The sequence below is a fragment of the Callospermophilus lateralis genome, chromosome 2, assembly GCF_048772815.1.
Source record: "Callospermophilus lateralis isolate mCalLat2 chromosome 2, mCalLat2.hap1, whole genome shotgun sequence".
Taxonomy (NCBI): Eukaryota; Metazoa; Chordata; class Mammalia; order Rodentia; family Sciuridae; genus Callospermophilus; species Callospermophilus lateralis.
The window spans coordinates 181,370,651-181,394,578 of NC_135306.1; the positions used below are offsets into that span (position 1 = coordinate 181,370,651).

The 23,928-nt window shown below is 46.2% G+C and overlaps 1 protein-coding gene across 3 annotated transcripts in view; it reads left to right on the forward strand.

Moving 5' to 3' along the window:
- Positions 1–23,928, forward strand: part of Nat10 (N-acetyltransferase 10) — a 40,070-nt gene extending 16,142 nt beyond the window's left edge. For 2 of the 3 annotated variants that reach the window (XM_076847036.2, XM_076847038.2), the window contains 20 exons: positions 1,184–1,277; positions 1,407–1,505; positions 4,212–4,348; positions 8,284–8,408; positions 8,845–8,995; positions 9,388–9,484; positions 10,349–10,465; positions 10,632–10,733; positions 10,825–10,899; positions 11,501–11,617; positions 12,590–12,723; positions 12,884–12,932; positions 15,221–15,317; positions 15,404–15,514; positions 16,484–16,656; positions 17,170–17,289; positions 17,634–17,732; positions 18,120–18,193; positions 19,235–19,318; positions 23,097–23,928. In XM_076847036.2, coding sequence (XP_076703151.1) covers positions 1,184–1,277; positions 1,407–1,505; positions 4,212–4,348; positions 8,284–8,408; positions 8,845–8,995; positions 9,388–9,484; positions 10,349–10,465; positions 10,632–10,733; positions 10,825–10,899; positions 11,501–11,617; positions 12,590–12,723; positions 12,884–12,932; positions 15,221–15,317; positions 15,404–15,514; positions 16,484–16,656; positions 17,170–17,289; positions 17,634–17,732; positions 18,120–18,193; positions 19,235–19,318; positions 23,097–23,208 — 2,167 coding nt within the window. In that variant the 3' untranslated portion in view covers positions 23,209–23,928. Of the gene's footprint in view, positions 1–1,183; positions 1,278–1,406; positions 1,506–4,211; positions 4,349–8,283; positions 8,409–8,844; positions 8,996–9,387; positions 9,485–10,348; positions 10,466–10,631; positions 10,734–10,824; positions 10,900–11,500; positions 11,618–12,589; positions 12,724–12,883; positions 12,933–15,220; positions 15,318–15,403; positions 15,515–16,483; positions 16,657–17,169; positions 17,290–17,633; positions 17,733–18,119; positions 18,194–19,234; positions 19,319–20,693; positions 21,626–23,096 lie in introns of those variants that run through there. The other variant, XM_076847039.2, reaches the window with a different exon arrangement.

Here is a 23,928-nt window from a genome sequence, read left to right on the forward strand (position 1 = left end):
CCTTTGTTTTTTGCTGTTTACAGTTGAACAAACACAAAAGCAAAGGATATGGGGTCAGAAACTTTAAAATTTCAGGGATGAGAATATATGTACTTTGCTGACCAAAGAATAAGTTGGATATTTTAATGATCTTGATTAATAGGTCTTATGCCAGGTACAGTGGTGCACACCTGTAATCCTAGTGACTTAGGAGGCTGAAGCAGAAGGATTGCAAGTTTGAGGCCATCCTTTGCAACTTAGCAAGAACATAACTTGCAAAAGGGTTGGGGGTATAGCTTGGAGGTAGAGCACCCCTGAATTCAATCCTCAGTACAAAAAGAAAAAGGTGTGGGGAATGGGTATGTAATATAGTTCTGTGGTAAGGTAGTGCTTGGCACTAGCATGTTTAAAGCCTGGGTTTGACTTCCTCAGTACTAGGAGGGTGGGGGAAAATATCTATTTTCGAGGAGTTGCCTTTGAGTATGTTACTTTTTTTTAGTCCTGGGTGGAAGATTTATGTAGTTGCTAATATAATATGTGCTCCCATGCAGATATGATAGTGGACCTAGAATTTCCTTTGTTCTATATGCATAATCTTCCTTGGCCCTCATTTCACCCCTGTGGTCATTTTATAGTTGGGTAAACTAAGGCCCAGGGTGGTCCAGTGACACCCAAGATCTCCCATCAAGTCACTGGGGTAGATTTGGGACTTAACCTTAGCTCCTGACTTCAGCTCTGTCCTTCTTGCTGCTCCATCCATGCCACTCAGCCTCTTGGCCACGAGCATCTTTTGTACTTAGCTAGGATTCTGGAGGTCATTTGTGGCCTTGACCTGGCCGCGTTTGGAAACCTCAGTGCAGCTAGTGCCGAGTATGAGGCTCATCCTTTTGTCAGGACGCTGGACTGAGGCAGTTTGCTGGTTCTGCATGCTGACAGTTGTCCCCACAGTGCCTCTTGCACTTTGCCGTTGCAGGTGTTGGTAGTTGAATGTCACCTCTTGTACCTTGTTAATGTGTTTTCATTGCTTTGGGAAGAAAAATTTCCTCGGGTCTGGAGATACTTTCCTTCCCTGGCAGGTGTCTGCCTTTTTATCCTGCTGTTGTCTCTGGTTATCCTCAGTGTGACAGGAGCAAACAAAAATAGTTTTGTGTTTTTAATTTTCTTCAATTTCTTAACAGATCCTCCCTTTTTTTTCTTTCTGTAGGTACTCTAATATTTTTGTTACCTCTCCAAGCCCTGATAATCTCCACACACTGTTTGAATTTGTATTTAAAGGATTTGATGCTCTGCAGTATCAGGTAAGAAATCGGGATAATTTCTTTTGATTTAGTACTGGTTTTAAATCCAGGTGGTCTTTGGAATGTTTGCTTGCTTCTTAATATTGAATTTCTAAAAAGCTCGTCATTGGTTTGACCTTTTCCCCCTAGGAACATCTGGATTATGAGATTATTCAGTCTCTAAACCCTGAGTTCAATAAAGCAGTGATCAGAGTGAATGTCTTCCGGGAACACAGGCAGACCATTCAGGTGAGGCTCGTGCTCAGACCTTGTTCCTTGATACCATGCTTAGATCCTGCAGGATGTAATGGACTCTGAATTTTCTTCCAGGTGTCCTGTGTATGGTGTAATTGTTGTAACAGTATTATTATCTTATGAGAAACTGTTTCCAGATTTCCAGCTTTTTTTAAAAGAAGGGCATTAAGTCAACAAATGTGTGTAGTTTGATTGAAAAGTTGTAGTTCTGCCCCACAAGTGTGGACTGTGGGATTGAGATTATGCTGATAAGCAAAGAGAATCATTGCTCTGACATCAGTTCTCATTTTGTTTATTTACTGCAGGTTTTGAAATGTTGCATCTGTACCTAGAACAATGATTTCACTGTTTAAAAGAAAAAAAAACTTTGCAAAATGTGCTCTTTGTGGTTTAGCCAGTGACCTATTTTCTTTTTTAAACAGTATTTTCCCCAAAGCTCCATAAATCTTGGGTGCTCTGTAAATCTGAATGCTCTGCTCTTAGTCCAAAGGCTGCAATTTTGTTCAGTCTCTTAAAGGCATCTGTGTGACAGGCTTATAGAAGGGACCAAGTCTGCCAGGCTCTTATCGGAGTGGATTCAATGATTATTTTTGGAGTTGTTGTGGGGGAGGGAAGTGAGCTAGGTGAACTTGGTAGTTTATGTTCTTGAACTTTAGTGCATATCAGAGCATATGATATGCCTGTTGAGGAGGAAGGAGTCTTTGATAAAAGAATCCAGATGATAAACGGTGTCCTGTGTCCATGCCTTTTATCTGAAGGATCTTAATTTTTCTCATTGGGTCTTTTTCTAGAATCTCTTCCTTCTACATACTTCTTCCCACCTTTTTTTTTTTTTTTAATATTTATTTTTTTAGTCATGATGGACACAATATTTTTATGTGGTGCTGAGGATCAAACCCAGTGCTTTGCTCTCTACCTCTGAGCCACAACTCTAGCCCCTTCTTCCCAATTTTGCTTGATTTCATTAGCAATAGCAGTCTCTTCTCCTCTCAGCTATGTGTTGGGGGTGGGGCTGGGGGCAGGCTATGAGAATAAAGAGACCTGTTAAAAAATCGAGAAAAATATACTGGTCAAGAAGGAAAACATTTCTCTGAAAGGCTCTGGCTCAACCCTTGCTTGCTGTCAGATTTATAATCAAATACTGGGGTCCTTTTGTCTCCAGACTACAGTATGAGTGCAGAGGAGGTGAACCGGCTTGTGAGACCCCGTTTATGTTCCTTTGAGACATCCTTCTTGCTGGAGAAGGCCTTTAGATTAAAGCTGTCCATGACTTGGGCCTCCTTCTGTGCTTCCATGACATGCTTGTTTAGTTTCTGCCCTTGAAAGTCAATACATGAGGCCTGTTGGGAATGTGTGTCCTGTTGCCAGAAGTGAGTAGGCTTGTTCTCTCCCTGACCCAGAAGCTTCAGTTAAGCAAACAGTTAATGGGATTGGGATGAAATATTTCAAAGCTGCAGGCAAGTACTAAAATAACACTGAAATGCCCAGCACTGAGATTTTAAGGAATGTTGACATGTTGCTGATTTCATGATTAAGGGTCATTTTTATTTTTGAGAACTTGCACATCAGATGCAGTTGAAGTTCCTCTTGTATTCCTCCTGTCACTCCCTGTAGGTAACGGATTCTGAAATTGGTGCATTTCCTTTCCGTTTCAGTAGTTATTACATAATTCATGTCCATGAACAGTAGTGTACGTACTTGTCCTCCATGGTGCATCTTTCCTTACTCAACATTCACTTTGAAGATTTGTCAGGTTGAAGCTTATAGATCTGATGGATTCATTTTTAAGCACTTCATGAGTAAATTTGTTTCTAGAAGTAGAATTGCTGGGTCTTAGGGTATGCATAGATTTTCAGCTTTCTTGGTTTTTACCAGATTTTTCTTCTGGGTACCCATTAACCTTTACACCAGCATTTTTCTGGTATTTCACTAAGTTCTCACCCAATACTGGGTACTTAACAGCAATTTGTTTTGTCTGTCCCTGTGTGAAATGGTGTCCTCTTTATGTCTTTAGCAGTTCCCCAATTATTCATGAGGTTGAATTATCTTGTTAATTGGCTATTCAGGTTTCCTCTCCTGTAAAATACCTCTTCATGGTGTTTTTAAAACCACTTGGAAAATAGCAGGAAGCCCTGAAGAAACTGAAGAGGTTGTTTGTATGCATAAGGACATGAGTATGTTTGTTAAGAATAGTGCAGAAATTTTCCCACCAGTGCAGGGGGATTGGTGGTCTTACGCGGGGGTGGGGGTGTGTGTGGGGAGGGGGTGTAGCACCCAGTTTGAGAACCTGAGGTTCACCTTGGGGGTTGAGCTGTGCCACTGGTTCCCTAATCTGAGATGGGGAGAAATGGGAAGAGGCATGAAGAGGGAGGGGAAAAGCAGCCACCATCTGTCAGCTGTGTAAGCCGGGTTCTTCTGCATACTTGTCTTACTTCTTTCTAGAGCAGCCATAAGGCAGTAGGTACTTCCTGTTTTACAGAAGAGCAGTCTGAGGCCCTGTGACCTGTGCAGGGCCACACAGCTAGTGGCTGAACTGTTGGAACCCAGGCGTCCCACTCCATCCCTGTTCCATTCTTGCTCTGCCAAGCAAAGGGAGAGAAGAGAAAGGGAGGTGGGATGGAGTGCCTCTGTCTGCGGTTGCCAGTCCTCACCGCTGAGGCTTTATGGCCATATTCGTAATCTGAACACTCTCTCCCACAGTACATACACCCTGCAGATGCTGTGAAACTGGGCCAGGCTGAGCTCGTTGTGATAGATGAAGCTGCCGCCATCCCGCTGCCCCTGGTGAAGAGCCTGCTCGGGCCCTACCTTGTTTTCATGGCATCCACCATCAATGGGTAAGGCACCTTGGGTATGAGTGGTTGCTCTCATCGTAGGTTCTTGCAGATCAGGTGGCATCTAATGAACGTGGCCTGGGCCTGCAAACCAAGTCTGAGGCTCCAAGGCTGCTTCATTCTTTTCTGGGGATTCTCAAACTGGAGTCGACCTCTTCATAAATTTTTACTCCCCTCTGGTCTGACATTAAGTGAGCAGCATGAAGCTGAAAAATTTCAGAACCTGGGGCTGGAAATGTAGCTCTGCAGTAGAACGCTTGCCTAGCACAGGTGAGGCTTTGGGTTCAATCCCCAACATTGTGCAAAAAAAAAAATTAAAAGTGCGGGGGTGGGGTGTGGAGACAGAGGTGGGGCTGTAGCTCAGTGACAGAGTGCTGGCCTGACATACAAGTCTGAGTTCTGTCTCCAGCCTGCCAAATGAATGTAGTTACATGTGATGTGCTGGGGAGGCCAAAGCAACACAGCCCTGAGTTCATTTTTTAAAAAAATTGAGGAGTCTATGTGATGGATGTCTCCTTAGTGTGTTTTTTAATAAAGAACACAGATTGAGCTGGATGCTGTGGTGCATGCTTATAATCCCAGCGGCTAGAGAGACTGAGACAGGAGGATCGCAAATTCAAGGCCCCTCAGCAACTTAGGCCCTATGCAACTTAGACCCTGTCTCAAAGTTTAAAAAAAAAGGGGGGGTGGGGGTGGGGATGTGGCTCAGTGGTAAAGCACCCAGGTTCAATTTTAAGGGGAAGGGTACTCCCTTCCTCTCAAAAAAAGTACATGCATGGCAATATCAAATTATGTCTTAGAATTATGTGAAAAAGCAGGTTTATATTGGCATAAGAACTTTTTGAAAATTTGAAATATTCAGCTGATTTGCTATGGAAAAATTAGAAAATAAGCAAGGGAAAAAAATCAGGGGCTGTAGATGTAACTCAGTGGTAGAGCATGTGCTTAGCATCCGTGAAACCCTGGGTTTGATTCTTAGCATCAAAAAGAAAAAGCACCTTAATCCAGCCATCCAAAGATAGCTTCCTTTAGAATTTTACTTTGTTTTCTGTGCATCTATTTTACTTTTTTTTTTTTTTTGGTAGAGAGAGAGAATTTAATATTTATTTTTCAGTTTTCGGCGGACACAACATGTTTGTATGTGGTGCTGAGGATCGAACCCGGGCCGCACGCATGCCAGGCGAGCGCGCTACCGCTTGAGCCACATCCCCAGCCCAATTTACTTTGGTTTTGAACAAGAAAAAAACTTTGTATTGTTATAAATTTGCCTTTCCTATGTAACAATATATTAACTCTTTTGAGATCCATACACATGTATTTTTTATACATACATATTTTTTAGTTGTAGATGGACTCAATACCTTTATATTATTTTTTTATGTGGTGAGGATCAAACTCAGTGCCTCTCATGTGCTAGGCAAATTCTCTACCACTAAGCTACAACTCGAGCCCCAATATGTGTTTTCAATATTGGAAAGATTTCTGAATGGAAATCATATCTTGAGATAATTTTGTAGATTTATTAATATCACTATCCACAATGGAAGTATTATGCTGAAAATAGTAGGTAAAATGGATTTTTTACCTTTTTAACAGCTTTGGGATATAATTCATATACCATATTTACCCTTTTAAATTGGTGTTTTATAAATTCAGAGTTGTGTGACCATGTGTACTACAATCAACTCTAGAACATTTTTATTACTCTTAAAGACATTCTATAAATCATTCTCCAATCCCTCTACACTCCCCAAACCCAGGGAGCCACTCTTTGTAGATTTGCCTATTCTGGATTTTTCATACAAATGTAATAATACGATTTTTTTTTTTTAAACTGGGGGTTGAATTTAGGACTATTTTACCACTGAACTGCATCCCTAGCCCTTTTTGTGTTTTACTGAGGCAAAGTCATGCTAAGTTGCTGTAGGTGGTAGGTTGCTGAGGCTGGCCTTGATGCTTGCGAGTGTCTGCCTCAGTCTCCCGAATTGCTGGCATTATAGGCCTGCCCCACTGCATCTGGTTCAATATGTGGTCATGTTTCAGTGGTTGGCCTTTTTCCACTCAAGCCATTGTTTTGCAAGTTCATCCATGTATCATCTGTATCAGCACTCAGTATGGGTGTACCAGTTTTATTTATCCATTCATCTGTTGGTACACATTTGAGTCTCTGCCTTTTGACTGTTAGGAGTAATGGCACAATGATCATTCATCTGTAGGTTTCTGTGTGGATGTGTTTTGGGTTCTCTTGGATGAATGCCAGGGAGTGGAATTGCTGGCTCAAATGGTGACTGTGTTTAACCACGTGAGGAACTGCCAGATGGTTTTTCTAAGTAACTGCACCATTTTAAATTCCCACAAATAAGCAGTGCTTGGTAGTCCCCTACCTGAGGTTTTCACTGTGGTCAACTTCAGTCGAAAAATATCAATGGAAAATTAAATAACTTACTAGAGCATATTTTTTATAAAGTTTTATTGTTAATCTCTTATTGTGCCTAGTTTATAAATTCCTTTATTGTGGTTATGTATATTCATGGACCATCTTGGAGTATGTTCCTTGAAGATAAGGAGGGTGACATTATGAGGATTCTAACTCTCCCATGTCCTTGCCAATACTTGTGTCTTGTTGATGACAGGTGTTTCTGGTGTTATGAAGTGATATCTCCTGGTTTTTATTTGCTTTACCCTGGTAACTAGTGATGTTAGACATCCTCTGCTTGAGTCCCTTCCTTATCAGATACATGATTTACAAAAGTTTTCTCTCATTTTGAAGGTTTTCCCACTTTCTTGGTAAACTTTTGTGCACCAAGATTTTTTTTTTTGTCATGCCAGGGATTGAACTCGGGACCTCACACATGCTAGGCAAGTCCTGCATTACTGAGCTATATCTCCAGCTCTAGTTTTTCAAATTCTGTTGTGCACATGTGTGTACATATATATGCACACATATGAGATACATGGAATTCCTTTTGAGAGAACTTTGTTATTGTGAGATGAGGAGGAATGAAGCACTTAATCTAGCTTTTTGATCATGATGTGACAGTATTTGAGTAAGCATTTAAACAGTCCTCAATGCTGTGAAATGATGTAATACTAACAGTGAAATGGAAAACCTGTGGAATAGCATGTGCCTTGAAGTCACATATTCTTGTGACTAAAGACAAGAAGAAAATGCTCAAAAATGAAGACAGCTTGTTTCATGACCAGATTATAAATGATTTAACATTTTTCCAAGTATTTTGTCAGTTGTGTTATATCACCTTTAAGTGAAAGTAGTGATGAAAAGAATCCTTGGGTAATGGATTTATCTTGAATTCCCAGTTTGGGGGTCAGTCCTGGTTAACTCATGTGCGCTACTTCTAGTAACGGCTTCCCCCATATTAGTTGACATTTAACTTTGTACTGATTTCCCTGTGCTAAAGGCTTTAACTTGTGTCATCTTTTAGTCCTTGTTTATTGTATCTTATTAGTCCTTGTTTATTGTACCAGGGATTGAGCCTAGGGGCACTTACCCACTGAGTCACATCCCTAGCTCTTTTGTTTAATTTTATTTGGAGACAGGGTCTTGCTAAATTGCTTAGTGCCTTGCTAAGTTGCTGAGGCTGGCTTTGAACTTTTGATCCTGCCTCAGCCTCCTGAGCTGCTGGGACTACAGGCATGTGCCACTGTACCCAGCCTCAGTCCTTATTTTTTTTGATTCAAGGTGGTTAGCCCAAGTGTGTAGAATAACTTTCTTCGGAGGAAGCTAAATGAGACCTTATTCCTTGCCTGAATGGCTCCGAGCCAAGCCATCAGGCTGCCCTCTGGATGTGTGTATGCTGTGCTGGAAGCTCAGATGAGCAAGACTATCCTTGGGGAGCAAAACCTGGTGTTTCAGCAGGCTGGTCCCACCCCCATCCCCCCAGGGGTCCCCGCGCCTGACTGCCATGCATTTTTCCTAGCTATGAGGGCACTGGCCGGTCACTGTCCCTCAAGTTAATTCAACAGCTCCGTCAGCAGAGTGCCCAGAGCCAGGTCAGCACCACCGCCGAGAACAAGACCACGACGACAGCCAGACTGGCATCAGGTACCCTCGGAACCCTGACAGGGCTCTGAGGTTCACAGCAGGTCCCCTCAGACCCTCATGCTGGATCCTTGCTTCTCTGTGACCTCTTGGGCAGTTACCAAGCTTTCCTGTCATCAGAGAGAGATGGGGTCCCCTGGAGGACTTTTCTTTTTCTGGCTATAGCTGTCTGGGGACCACATGGGAGCCTCACTTGGGTCCTCTGGAGGCTGGACCCTTGTTGTCCCTGTCCTGGGGCATGATTGCATTGATTTAGCAGAGCCCTGTGGGGTTGTTCTCATGGCAAGTTGACTATCCACCAGAATAATTTAAAACTACCCCCTTTAAATACTCAAGAATTGGGTGTCTGGGTACCACATGACAAAGAAAAGGGAACATTTTTCCTTGCTCTGTTAGTGTATATTTAATAATCAGTTCTAATGGTGTGTGACTTGAACAGCACGAACACTGCACGAGGTTTCCCTCCAGGAGTCAATCCGATATGCCCCCGGGGATGCTGTGGAAAAGTGGCTGAATGACTTGCTGTGCCTGGATTGCCTCAACATCACGCGAATCGTCTCTGGCTGCCCCTTACCTGAAGCCTGTGAGCTGTATCCTCTGAGCCCCACTGGCCCTGAGAAAGGGAGAGGGTGGTACAAGAATTAAGAGGTTTTGGGAGAGGTACAAGTTGAACATTCTTGCTGGGTATGGTGTCACGTCTAGTCCCGTCTCCTGACTTGGGAGACTAAGACAGGAGGATTGCTTGAGCCACCAAACGGTTCAGGGCCAGCCTGGGCAACATTGTGGGACACTTTCTCTAAAAAAAAAAAAAAAAAAAAAAAAAAAAAGTTAAACTTTCTAGATTTCCTTCCTCTTTTCTTCTCTAACCTTGTGTGTGTGCTCTGGATGCTGGGTGGCTCCTCACAACTGAGGGGAAACCTATATTTCCAGGATGTCCTCTTTGGGCCCTCTGGTTTGTTTTGGTTGCTTAACTCCCAGCCAGGTACTATGTTAACAGGGATACCCTCTTCTGCTACCACAAGGCCTCTGAAGTTTTCCTCCAGCGACTTATGGCCCTCTACGTGGCTTCACATTATAAGGTAACTGCGTTACCCCTGCAGCGAGCTTCCACAGGGAGTAGCTGAAACTCCCTTGGCAGTCCTTTTACTTGACTTTTCATGCCTTTTGTTACCTGGTGGCTCAGGACACTTTAAATGTCCCAATGGTGGTGAGGTCCCATGGTCTCACTGGAGAAGTTGTATTCCCGGCATAGTTTGTGTGGCTAGTGTTGGGCTTCTGACTTTGCACAGAGTACAGAATTCTTCATGTAGTTCTGAGAGTGGGAGCTGGAGAAGGTGGAGAGCTTCGCCTGTTTTTAAAGAGCACTTGTATTTCTCACCTGCTTACTAACCTGACAGGTTGAGATACCATCGCACTTACTGTAACCCAAGTGGCCTGAGACCAGCTTTGTACTGCTGAGCTCTTTTGTTTTTAAGAAGTGAATTTGATGGCTTAGAATATTTGGAACCCTTAAAAATTAATAGGCGGGGTTGGGAAGGATACTCTTTGAAGCTCTGCATGGTATTTTTACGGATATTACGGATAGCCTTTAATGGAAGGCTGAAGAGTCAAATTTGATGGTGGTTTTTCTTGAAATAGCAGCCTTTGGAGGAAGTTCACTTATTGGTTATGAAATGATGCTAAACCTCTTATTCCACTCAGTGGCCTCAGCACTGAGAGGGCAGCAGGCTTTGGAGGTTCAGTCCCTTCTAAGCCATCGTGAAGAGTCTTAGCCTATTATAATGCTAGAAAGGTGCCTGGTTGGGTTCTAGTGCCTTTTTGGCTGTGGGGATGGTGGTACTGCCAGTACCCCATGGCTGTAAAGAGGCATTGAGTCTCTTGAGTCAAGAACAAGAAAAGGTAAACACTTCCTGCTGACCTGTGCTTTGTGCTTGTTCCTGCAGAACTCTCCCAATGATCTCCAGATGCTCTCTGATGCGCCTGCTCATCACCTCTTCTGCCTTCTGCCTCCCGTGCCCCCCACCCAGAATGCCCTTCCCGAAGTGCTTGCAGTTGTCCAGGTACAGAAGCAGAGGCATCCTTGTGGCATTGCCTTGGGGAGCACTTGGACATCAGTGTGGGAGGGGAAGCTGCTGACTCCTGGCTTTGAGCCAAGTGACTGGGTCTGTTGGGGTAGGTGATAGGGTGTTGTTCAGAATTTGGAGCTGTCTTCACTGTCTCCCTTAGGTGTGTCTTGAGGGGGAGATTTCTCGTCAGTCCATCTTGAATAGCCTGTCTCGAGGCAAGAAGGCTTCAGGGGACCTGATTCCATGGACAGTGTCAGAACAGGTAAAGGGCTGTCCCTGGCACATCTGAGCAAAGCTTGTGGTGTTAGAAGATGTTTGGGTTGCTAAGTTACTTCTTTGTGTGTCTTACATAGTTCCAAGATCCAGACTTCGGTGGCCTTTCTGGTGGAAGGGTCGTTCGTATTGCTGTTCACCCGGATTATCAAGGGGTAACATGTTCACATGCCTTTCGACCCTGGTGTGCTATTGGCTTTGGTCATGTTGCTGGCAACTGTTTGGGGGCAGATGTGCTTAGTTGCTTGAATGAGAAGCTGGTTAAGAAGCAAGTGAAGTTCTAGGCTTTTCTCTGCTCTGGAGATTTTAGCCAGTGCTCGGGGGTAGCCTGGCAGACAGGATGATGGGGTATGCTTCCTCTTGAGAATAGGGCACTTGAACCAGGTTGGCTTTCTGTAAGTACCCTCTGTCACTTGGAAAGGCCCATGAGAAATTAATTGTAGAAACTTCCCTGTCAGTGGTATAGAAACGGCCCTGCTTTGGGGCTTGCTAATCTGGAAACCAAATAGCATAGCCAGCCATCCTTGGCCTCAAGTAGCAAATGGGCTGTTTTTGATGGGGTAGACCTTTGTAAGAACTGGGGTGACTCTTCGTTCAGTCTTGAGTCTCGTCTCTAACCGCGTTGAGGGATTTCATTGGTTCCCTTTACCAAGTGTAGTTTAACCAGGAGTGAAGGCTCTAGAAGTGATGTGGGGACTAGAAGTAGCTTTGCCTAAGAACATCTCTTCCCTTTGCCCATCCCCTATTTGCTCATAGATGGGCTATGGCAGCCGAGCTCTGCAGCTGCTGCAGATGTACTACGAAGGCAGGTTCCCTTGTCTGGAGGAAAAAGTCCTCGAGACATCCCAAGAAATCCACACTGTAAACAGTGAGGTGAGTGTGTTTGGGCAGGACACCTGTGCTGGGTGTGGGAGGATAGCTCTTTGGGACTTGAGGGGCACCATTGAGAACTGTGTAGAGGTCTAGGCTCTTCTCCATTTAGGGAGGGGGCTGCTTCTCCAGCCTAGTGCTTGAATGGAGATCCTCAGACCAGTACCATTAATATCACCTGGAAACTTGTTAAAAATGAAAATTTGTAGCTGGTGTGGTGCATGCCTGTAATCCCAGTGACTTGGGAGGCTGAGGCAAGAGGATGGCAAGTTCAAGGTCAGTCTCAGCAACTTGGTGACACCCTGTCTAAAAATTAAAAAAAAAAAAAAAAGGTGGGGAGTGTACAATGGTGCTGTTGCTTAGTGATAGAGCACTCCTGCATTCTCTAGTAGGGAGATTGTGATCCCCACCCCAGATCTGCTGAATCAGACTCTAGTGGTGGCTCCCCAGGCTATCCATTGTGTGACGTCTCATGTTTGAGAAGCCTTGCTCTGCAGCGTCCCCCTTGTTAGAACTCAGACTATGAAAGTTCATCAGTCCTTGCTAAGGATAATAGCAGTTGATTGACAGCTTTTCACGTGTACTCATTGGTCTTCATAGTGCCTATGTGGGAGCAAGGGAAGGGATTTTGTTTAATGTCGGATACAAGACATTTTGTCATTTTTTTCAAGGTCCCAGAGCTGTCAGGTGACAGAACCTGGACTTGAAGCTGGATCTTCAGAACCCTACCTCTGTGGGTTCATAATTTTATTAGTTTTTCTCAGCTCTTTTCCTGCCTTCTCAACTCAGAGCAGTGTGATTCCACACATACCCAGGGTTTGGAATACCTGGGAGTGATCACCTGACTCATTGAAATTGTTTGAAAACTACAGGAACAAACAAAGAAATGTCTTCTGGTTTAGGTGTGTGAGGGGTGCTTAAGAATGTCGCTAACGCCCTCCCTCTGGGTGGTGTCCTTTCCCTTTGTCTCCCTAGGCAGTCAGCTTGTTGGAGGAAGTTGTCACTCCCCGGAAGGACCTGCCTCCCTTACTCCTCAAACTGAACGAAAGGACCGCTGAGCGCCTGGATTACCTGGGTGTGTCCTATGGCCTGACCCCTAGGCTCCTCAAGTAAGTGCCTATCCTGTTTCTCTGGCATCACCTCGACAGTGAAAGACTTCTGTGGGCTCTGTGTCCTGGGCAGCCAGTGTCTGTCTGCCAATTCCCTGTTCCTCCTGGCCCTTGCCACTCCCCAGAGGGTACACATGATGACCTGTTCTCCTTTTTGCAGGTTTTGGAAACGAGCTGGATTTGTTCCTGTCTATTTGAGACAGACTCCGGTGAGTGAGGCATTGGGCAGAGCCTGGGTGAGATATGAGGTCACCACTGGCAGCAGGTCTGTCCTTGCACAGAGCTCTGGTGTCTACTTATGTGCCCTAAGCAGCTGTCCCTGCTCCTCTGCATAGAGGTAGTGTTTTGAGGACACTGAAGGAGCCTCCTCCTTTCGAGGCCATATAATCATGCATACAAGGGGCATGCCTAGCACATCTAAGCTTTATGCTTCATTATAGAGCAGCAGAGGTACACATGGACTTGGTCATCAGACTGTAGAATCCTGTAGGCTTGGGGTGGGGTGCCTGAATTTTAGGAGTACAGTTGAGCAGTCTTGTATTTCAAGTTGCTTTCTGAAGGACGCACGAAAATATGTGGCTGTGACAGAGCTGTTGGATTATTGAGGGCAGATGTGAGAATTAGGGACTTTCAGTTCACTTAAAAATATATTAGCAACTGCAGAGAATCGGGCGGTTTAAAGAGATAAATCATGAAGCTTATTTTCTAATGGATGTAAATGGCAGAAAACTGAACACAAACTTATCTTCAGAGAGTGAGATGTTCTGTGAAGAAATCCATATTCTAGCATAATCTGGCACCAAGCTGAGGGGCAGCCTTCGTACTGCATCCCCTGGACCTGCACCACTTGACCCTAGAGCTGAAGGAGGCAGTGGGGCTGGAGATGAAGTTTGGAGAGCCACCAGCACAGTCATACTAGAATATAGTCCATGAGAGTGAGGATTCTTAGGTCTGTTTTGTTCACTCATGGGTTCTCAGCACTTAAGAGTAGCATCTGCTGTGTGGTATGTGTTCAGAGAATGGATGAATATTGACAAAGCTACTGGACGTAGAAGGGTGTGAGGGCTTGGCTTAATGTGTAGGAGGAGGAGCAGGGAGACGCAGGCTGGGAGACTGAGAAGGAGCAGCCTGATCTGCAGGAGGTCAGGGAGCGTGGTGTTAGAAATTGGGAGTAAGGAGTTTCAAGGAGGTTGCTGTTTAGAGAGTAAGAGGACAGAATTGACAAGTGGATTTGCCAGCACTGGTGATAGGAGTGGGTTGAAGCTTGCATTTGATTGGAGACAGTGGAGGGTAAAGGACACAGAACACAAATGGACTTCTTTTCCTGATGCAAAAGGGAGCAAAGAAACAAGGTGGCTAGCGGGAAGCAAATGGCAGGGAAGGTTTGTCAGGTGGGAGAGTCTCGAAGTGTGCCTGCACCCTGTAGGGATGGTGCCCGTGGTGGCACAGGTGGAGAGCGCCGAGTGCAGGCCTGGAGGTGAGGGGTGGGACTCAGGCAGACGGGCAGCCACTTCATCCCACAGCAGGAAGGCAGGCTGAGTGTGGGTACTGAGGGTGCTGGGCAGCATTTGGGAGGATGGATTCTTGGATTGCTTGTTTCCCTAGTGAGGGGAATAGCCGAGGGAGTGTGGGAAGTGTGATTTGGAGCATGCAGAACTGGTACACCCTGGGTCATATAGTGTCCACTTGAGGGTTCAGAGTGGACCTGGTGAAGACTGCTGGGTGTTCAGCCACTTGTGTGGGTGCGGAGCAGCACATGCGTGGGGTATGTTGTTGGAGTCTGTAAACAAGTCTGTAAACAAGTCTGGATGGCGCCTGGCAAAATGCCTGAGGGAGTGGTTTGTGAAGTAACACCCCCCCCCTCCCCCGCCTATTTTGCTGCAGCCGGACTGTGGCAGTATGTCCTTGTCAGTGCACCTGGTTGGGACTGGGTGGATTTGGCCATTGAGGGCAGGAGAGTGCAGGGTGGTAAGCTTCAGCGCAGCCTGATGCGCCCTGCCTCTGGTCTTGCTGCTTGTGACTTGGTGTTTTGTTCCCTGAGTGCTCTTGTATGGCAAAGTCACTAGGTATTTTTGGTGCTGTGGAATTTGTTATGTAGTTAAAAAAAAAAAAAAAAACTTAAACACTGGTCTCACCATCACTATGTTAGCCTAAACTCGCACACTGGCTGCCAGCTTGGGATTGAGGGCTTGGCCCTGGAGTCTGTATTGTAAGGCACCAAAACCACATTGACTGGATCAGGCTATGTGTAAGCTGTCAGTCCTGAGTTCAGAACCTACACCTTTAGGAAGTTGTGTGCGGGTGATCTCTGAAAGCTTGTGTGGGAACTGAGGTGCTGTGGGGAATGAGGGCAAGGGCCTGCCACCAAGGGTCTCTGCTGGCTGGGGAAGGAGAAAGGGTCGCAGCACAGAGCCCTCCTCTGTGTGCTCACCCTTCACCACCAGTGGACCCTTTGGATAAGGGGTTCTTGGTGCCAGGGAGGAACATTTGTCTCCAGAATGACCTGACTGGAGAACACTCGTGCATCATGCTGAAGACTTTGACTGATGAGGACGAGGCTGACCAAGGAGCCTGGCTCTCAGCCTTTTGGAAAGGTGAACGCAGGCGGAGTGGAGAGGGCACAGGGGGTTGAGGAGCCGGGATGCCTGCAGCTCACTAACTCTGCCTGATGGTCCCGCAGATTTCCGAAGGCGGTTCCTTGCCTTGTTGTCCTACCAGTTCAGCACCTTCTCTCCTTCCCTGGCTCTGAACATCATTCAGAACAGGAACGCGGGGAAGCCAGCCCAACCTGGTGAGTTGGGTGGAATGGTGGTGGAGAAGGGGGTGGATGGGTTGTGGAGTGGGGCTGAGGGCCTGGTTCTAATCCTTCGTCTCCCACCCACACCTCCTGCAGCCCAGGCTTCCACTCTGTCCAGGCTGTGCCCTAGGTGGGCCCACATGCCATCTTCCCTTCACCATGACCTCTGGGATGTGACTAGACATAAGAGTTATCAGAGAAGTTCAGACAGCAGCTAGCTGTGGGGCCTGATTTAAGTCCTGGAATCTAGGGGTAGTGACATTGTACTAGGGGTATGTGGCCAATCTGTGGAAGTGCTTTGTGCACAACAATTTTGTTTGAATAGTTAAAATGTGAATATTTTAAAAATATACAAGGGATTGTTAATAGCTGAATTGTTTCCAGTTACAGATATACATATGTGTGTATACATAATTTTTATGAATTTACATAACACATATGTCTATATACTTTTTTGCCAGTTGTATTTTTAAAAATTTTTTATTGTGGATAGACTTTTTTTTTTTTAATATGTGGTGCTGAGAATCGAACCCAGTGCTTCCACACATGCTAGGCAAGTGCGCTACTGCTGAGCCCCTGCCCCTTGCCAATTGCATTTTAATGGAAAAAAAATCATGAGTCCCTTTGGCTGCACTGGGCAGAGCAGAGCACGTATACTTTCTGTGAAGCTGGATTCTGAGTAATAGTGATGGTGGGAGAAGGGTAGTGTTGTGTCCCTTTGACCTTAGGGCTCAGGAAGACTTTCCTGGACTGGGTATTGGTGTGGGGACTCTGTCCAAGTCACACGCCAGTTGTCCCTCTGCCTGGCGTGGAACTGCCCCCTCCTTGGGAGGAGAGTCTGTGCACAGTCAGTTTAGGTTGTGTTGGGTGGGTGGCCAGGCACTTGTAGGTGGGTTCTGCGTGTGAGGGTGCCATCCCTTGGCTCCTGGAGTCCTGGCCATCTGACTTTTATCACCCCTGCAGCCCTAGGCCGGGGGGAGCTGGAGTCTCTCTTCCTTCCCTATGACCTGAAGCGACTAGAGATGTATTCACGGAACATGGTTGACTATCACCTCATCATGGACCTGATCCCGGCCATCTCCCGCTTGTATTTCCTGAATCAACTGGGGGACCTGGCCCTGTCTGCTGCCCAGTCGGTAGGTTACTGGTGCTCATGTGGGGACAGAGCAGGGAGGACTGTGGAGGTATTTGTGTGCTGGGCATTGGGTTGGGCTCTTTGACATAGATTGACATAGCTGATAGGTAGGTCTCGGCCTTATCCTACAGGTCTAGGGTTAAACGCTGTACCCAGCTGTACATTTAGTAAGTGGTCAGCTGCATTGAGTCCACGTTCTTCCCCCCCCACCTTCCCTGGTCCATCTACTTTGATGCCTAATTCTGCCTTACCAGAATCCCAGGAAACCCCAGGCATGTAATGCAGTCCTGAAGCAGGTGTTTGTCAGGAAAATAAAAATGAGATTGAGGATTTCAGGAGGGAGTGTTTCTTGATGTTTCAGTGACGAGATGAAAGAGATGCCAGAATAAACAGCATGGGCCTGTGACTTCTACCAGATAGGTTTGGTTTAAAGGAGGATAACTGGTTCTCGGGGCCATTTTAATGGGTCAGGGCCCATCCTGGAGGCAACTCCAGCTGGTTTTTTATCTTCTAGGCTCTTCTCTTGGGGATTGGCCTACAGCATAAGTCTGTGGACCAGCTGGAAAAGGAGATTGAGCTGCCCTCGGGCCAATTAATGGGACTTTTCAACCGGATCATCCGCAAAGTGGTGAAGGTAATCTTGGCCTGAGAAGAGTTTGGTCTTTACAATAATATGACAAACCCACTCCCTGCCCTGTGTCTGAATGACTGTTAATGGGTGGCAGTAATTGCTGCAAATCTATACAAGCACACACACACACACAGAGAGACGACGTTTGGGACATTGGCTGAATCTCTAAAGTTTTGGGTTCTCTCCTGGGGGTCCATGTTGGGTGTCTCCCCATTGTGTTTGTATGCTCTGAGTGCTCCTGAACTCTAGAGCACAGCTCTGCATCTTGGAGATGTACCTTTAAGACCTGGGTAATAAGTAACTGAGTTCCTGTTGCTTTGTCACCTTCTCTACATTGTCTTTTGTAGCTGTTTAATGAGGTGCAGGTAAAGGCCATTGAAGAGCAGATGGTGGCAGTGAAGGATGTGGTCATGGAGCCCACGATGAAGACCCTGAGTGATGACTTGGTATGTCCCTGCTCGGGGCTTCAGAGTCCAGAGTTTGTTCTCATCAGTGTGGCCTGTGAGTGGGATATCTTCCCCATCCCCTTGTAGAGTCCCTGTGCTGTCTAAGCCAAGTAACACTCTGCAGGTCTGAGCCCGCGTCTGTTGTACATGGGCCTAGTGGTGCCTCCTGCTGAGTGTGTGGAAGGGCAGCAACCCAGCATCTACTGGTGTAACTGTTCTGTCCTTTTGGGTACTCTTTAGATAGGATTTTACGGTATTTATGTATATAAAATCTTAAGGTTGCCCATAATGGTCAAAAGAGAAGGGACTTGTTCTTGTCGTCATGCTACTGCGCCCTACCTGCTTCTGTGTTTTGTTCATCCCTTGACTCTGGGTCCTTGACCACAGGATGAAGCTGCAAAAGAATTCCAGGAGAAACACAAGAAAGAAGTGGGGAAGCTGAAGAACATGGACCTCTCTCAGTAAGGCCCCTCTTGTTTAAGGGAAGGGAAGGGAAGGGTCAGCCTTAGGGCCTGGGTCCTTCTGCAGGTTTCTCCTCAGCCACAACCTTGGTGCCCTGGAAGCTGGTTCAGGGAACCAGTTTCAGGAGCCTAACAGCCAGAGAACCCTGAAGAATTGAGACTGAAGTTTCAGAGGAATTGGTTTCCCAGATCCCTTCAAGTTGCACTTAATAGGTCTCTGGAGTTCTGTGTCATGCCTTAGAGGCCCTTCTCGGAAGGGGGGATGGTAAACAGATGAGAACGACTTTTTAGGGGTCACATCTGTGCATTTGACTCTTCGTGTGAATTTGTTTGAAGAAAGTATTCTATTTCCCTAAATCGAAATTCCCTGTGCGATAGCCTTCTGTGCTGGGCATCTTGCTTCATCTGCAGTATCCTCTTTCCCTCTACACCTGAAAGTCAATGGATTTGATAGTCCCTGCATGTCAGGACTGATACCTCTAGAATTAATGACCTGTGACCCTTTGTGCTGTGTTGTCTGTGACCTGGTCACGAGTGATGTGGTTGGTGTGAGTTGGGGTGGCCAGGATTCCCAGGTCAGTGTATTGAGTGCAGTTTCTGCCCTCCCCTTTGTCGGATTAACACTCTTGATGTTCCAGGACTATTGGATCCAAAAGAGGTGGGTCAGGGCGGGAGGCGGAGCTCTGGGCAGATGCCTGCAGGTGGGAACGAGGAACAGGATGCAGAGACCAGTGGCTGTTCTGGGTAGTTGATGAGAGTCTCGTGAGAAGCCAGCAGGCTGCCTTCCATGTGGGACTGTCCTCTCACTGGCGCCTGATGGCAGGCCTTGCCAGCCCTGTTGCCATGACACTTCTGTCCTGTGGAGTGAAGCTGCACATCTCAGCCCAGCTGTGTGCCTGTTCTTTTCCCCTCTGTTCTTTAGACCTTAACATGGCTCATCCTGGCTTTCACAGCAGGAGCTGAGAGTATTGTCACTGATCTGTTATCTTTTAAGAGTCCTCTCCTCTCTGTCAGGTTTTGACATTTCCCTTCTTTTTGTAGGTACATAATCCGTGGGGATGATGAAGAGTGGAATGAAGTTTTGAACAAAGCTGGGCAGAATGCCTCGATCGTCAGCCTGAAGAGGTGAGGGTAGAAGTGTTGCATTCCACAACTAAACACTCAGGGTCCCTCCAGGTGAACTGGGCTGCACAAAATAATCATGCAGAGATGGATAAATACCTTTTTCTTTGGGTCCTGTGACGGCTCCTCTGACCTTAGGGGTCCGTAGAAAAAGAGCGAGGAGCATGTGCTGAACCCTTCTATTGGAGAAGCCATTCAAATGAGGCAAGGAGTCGGGTTTCAGGGGGTTGAATCTAGCTTCATGATTTCTGCTGTCAGCAGGTTGACTGACATCTAAATAGGCCATGCCCATCATATGTGCTGCGTGGGGATAATGGCAGAGCAAGCGAAAAGACCAGAGCGAGGCCTGCCCAGGCAGAGGGGCAACATCGGTTCAGTCCACTCTGTGCTCAGTGCCCATAGCTCACGCGTGAGCACACGTTCGCTCTCGCTCTTGCTCTCTCGCGCTCTCTCGCTCGCTCTCTCTCTCTCACACACACACACACACACACACACACACACACACAGCCTGTGCCTGGCTCTTGCCACATCTCCACATTCTCATCACTCAGGGCTAGGGGGCGCTCGTTTCCTATGTGGCAGCTCCTGACTTACAGTCCCACACAATGACAGGAACCTGATGTAGATGCTTTGAGACAGAAGCCATGGCTTGTCTTTCTGCTGAGAGTGCGCCAGGGCCCCCTTTGTACAAACCAGGCCGGCCTGTCTCGGCCTGCATCTCCTCCCTCCTGTGTACAACAGCATGGCTGGGGGCGTCACATTGCCACCTGCTGAGGCTGACTAGGCTTCAGTGCCACCGTCTGCCTCAGAACAGCAGCATGAGGGTTGTTTTATTACCTTCATTACTTTAACGATGAAGAATGAAGTCTCTGTGTAGGTGACTTCCCAAGAAACACCCAGCTAGTGAGGTACAGAGCTGGATTTGGGACCAGGTGTGTCCATTGCCAAACCTGAGTTTGAGCTGCCACCCCATCCTTCCTTGAAACTAGCAGTTCTCAAAATTTGGGTCTTAGAATTCCTTTCTGTCTTTAAAAAGAATGAAAACCTTTGCCCATGTGGGTTATACTGGCTATTGCTTTTCATACTAAGAGTTAAAAACTGAGAAACTTTAAAAATATCTAGCAATTTGAAATTAACAATGGACTCATTGTGAGTTTTTGTTTTATTGTGTGCTGGGATTGAACCCAGGACCTGGCATATACCATGCAAGTGTTCTACCACTCAGCTGCACTCTCAACCCTCATTTGGTTTCTTGTTTTGAAAAGTTTTTTTTTTTTCTTTCACCAAAATCTGTGGAACAAATCTGGGCCCAACATGACCCTGATAGCGATGCTGTTCTTCCTGTTTGGCACATTCACTCTGTTGTGCTGTTTTCTAGTGCCCTCTGGAAAACTGAACATTTGTGAGAGAATGAAACAAAAAAGGCAAAAGATGTTATTATGAAAATAGTTCTGAGCTCTAGACTTTCCCAGTGGTCTCTCAGCTGCTCTTGAAAACCTTCACTCCAGGCTTCATCTGCCAAGTGCCGTGTTTGCCATTGACAGCATGGATGCTCGACCTGGAATCTTCTTCTGAGTTTTACTTAGGAATAGCATGAGGGGCTGGGGATGTGGCTCAAGTGGTAGCGTGCTCGCCTGGCATGCGTGCGGCCTGGGTTCGATCCTCAGCACCACATACAAAGATGTTGTGTCTGCCGAAAACTAAAAAATAAAATGTTAAAATTCTCATATTCTCTCTCTCTCTCTCTTTCTCTTTGGGGGGAAAAAAAAAAGGAATAGCATGAGGCCGCCTCTGCTCAGGGCCTCGCCAGATGAGACTGGAACTGATGCATTGGGGTCAGTGGGGAGGGTGAATTCTTTTTTTTTTTTTTTTTTGTCACTAAAGATTTAACCCAGGGGACACTTCACTGTTAAGCTACATTCCTGGACTCTTTAGTTTTTTTGAGACGGGGCCTTTCTTAGTTGCTTAGGATCTCACTAAATTGCTGAGACTGGCCTCGAACTTATGATTCTCCTGTTAGCCTCCCAAACCACTGGGATTACATGGTGTGCTACAGTGCCCAGCAAGGGTGAATTCTTGGTGTTGCTGTGGTTACTGATGGGGTTTCCTTAAAGGGTTTATATTTGGGGGCTGGAGTATAGCTTGGTGGTAGAGCACTTGCTACATGCATGAGGCCCTGGGTTCAGTTCCCAGCCCTGGGTTCAGTTCCCAGCACTGCAAAAAGAAAAAGGAAAAAAGAAAAAGAGAAGTGTTTTGAAAGGAGGACTGTGGACTTCATGTAATGTTAATGGTGTCTGGGCTGAACTGCTTGTTGTTCTTATAGGGAGCATCTATTCCCAGGGCAAAATGCAGGAGACGACAATTTACCTCTGAGGGCTTCCTTCCTGGAGAGGCGGCCATCAGCAGGCACCCAAGGGCCAGCTGCAAGGTGGAGCCCAGTGGTTTCCCCTTTGGGTTTTCTTCTACTTAGGGAAAATTAAGTAACAGCAACACATCAGAAATGATGGTGGGATTTCCTTGGAGTCTTGTGCTTTTGTGTTAAGAACTGTCTTTGGGATCATGGGGATGATTTTTCTGGTTTCTATGGTAACCTGGATGGTAGGAGGAGATCTCCCTTGTGGCACCTTAGATGTTTCTTAAGGTGAGGTCTTGGAGGGGAGGAGGTGTAGCACCCCGAAGAGAACCTAGAGTTCTGGTTTTAAGATACAGATTGGAACAAGTGCTGGCGGATGTGGGGAAAAGGGTACTCTTATACATTGCTGGTGGGACTGCAAAATGGTGAGGCCAATATGGAAAGCAGTATGGAGATTCCTGGGAAAGCTGGGAATGGAACCACCATTTGACCCAGCTATTGCCCTTCTCGGACTATTCCCTGAAGACCTCAAAAGAGCGTACTACAGGGATACTGCCACATCGATGTTCATAGCAGCACAATTCACAATAGCTAGACTGTGGAACCAACCCCGATGCCCCTCAATAGATGAATGGATAAAAAAAATGTGGCATTTATACACAATGGAGTACTACGCAGCATTAAGAAATGACAAAATCATGGAATTTGCAGGGAAATGGATGGCACTAGAGCAGATTATGCTAAGTGAAGCTAGCCAATCCCTAAAAAACAAATGCCAAATGTCTTCTTTAATATAATGAGAGCAACCAAGAACAGAGCAGGGAGGAAGAGCAGGAGGAAAAGATTAACATTAAGCAGAGTCATGAAGTGGGAGGGAAAGGGAGAGAAAAGGGAAATTGCTTGGAAATGGAAGGAAACCCTCATTGTTATACAAAATTACATATAAGAGTTTGTGAGGGGAATGGAAAAAAATAAGGAGAGAAATGAATTACAGTAGATGGGGTAGAGAGAGAAGATGGGAGGGGAGGGGAGGGGGGATAGTAGAGGATAGGAAAGGTAGCAGAATACAACAGTTACTATTATGGTATTATGTAAAAATGTGGATGTGTAACCGATGTGATTCTGAAATCTTTGTAATGTTTTGAATAACCAATAAAAAAATAAAATTAAAAAAAAAAATAAGATACAGATTGGGTCCTCCACAGACTCAAAGCTCAGTTGGGGTAGGTGCTGAGGTCTGTGTGGCATATCTTGGGCCCCCAGTGTCATACTTGTCTTCCCTTCCCATGGGTTAGCAGAGAACATTCTGACTGGGTGTTGTGTCAAGTTGCAGAAGTCGGAGACCATTTTTCAGACAAAGCAGACGGGTGTTTCAGGTCTGTGCTGTTTCATTGCTTCTTTCTATTCCTGGTGTGTTTTTTCCTTCAGTGACAAGAAAAGGGAGTTGGAAACCAAACAAGAACCTAAACAGAACAAGAAGTTGAAGAAAAACAGAGATCTAAAGAACAAAAAAGACATGAAACTGAAGCGGAAGAAATAGTGAAGAAAAACTTGGGTCTCAGTGGCCGCCTGTGAGGAGGTACCTGACTTCCTGAGTCATCTCTGGGTGGCAGCCTGGACGATTAGAAACAGTCGGGGCTCTAACAAACGCACAGGTGGGCTGTGATGAAGTCTGTAGGCCTGACTGTGCCCCTCTGTGGGCCCTACTGACTGAAGACCAAGTGACTCCCACACGCTTCTGCTTCCAGCGTGGTGGCTGGGCCGCCTCTGCACCACTAGAGTTGGGTCTCTCTCGGCCTCCTTCCTGGCCCTCCTTTCCCATAGGTTTGGATTTCACTGTGGCCAGCTTCTCAGCCTGTTTCCCACATGTGGGAAAGCCATGCTGACTGTCCCTTCCCAGGCCCTTAAGTATACAACTTCCTGGTGATGTTCAGGAGGATGCTCAGTGGCTGCTGGGTCTCATCTTGGACTTGTCCCAGTCCCCTGAGGCCTGGCAAAATGGACTCTAGTGCACCCAGTGGCCGCTGTTGTGTGCAATAGGGTTTATGGATGCCATGTCTTGTTCCACTCCTGGCTCAGGCCTGCTGCCCTCAGAGTCTCAGAAGAGCTCGAACCCTTAATTTAAGTCGTATGTGACGTCTGAGTCCTCAAGACCTGTTATATCATCATTTGGGAAAAAATGTTGGGCAAGGCCCTTTTGCTAGCAGGGTTGAGGGGAGGGATAGAGAATCTATTTTTAATAAATAATATCCTAGCAAGA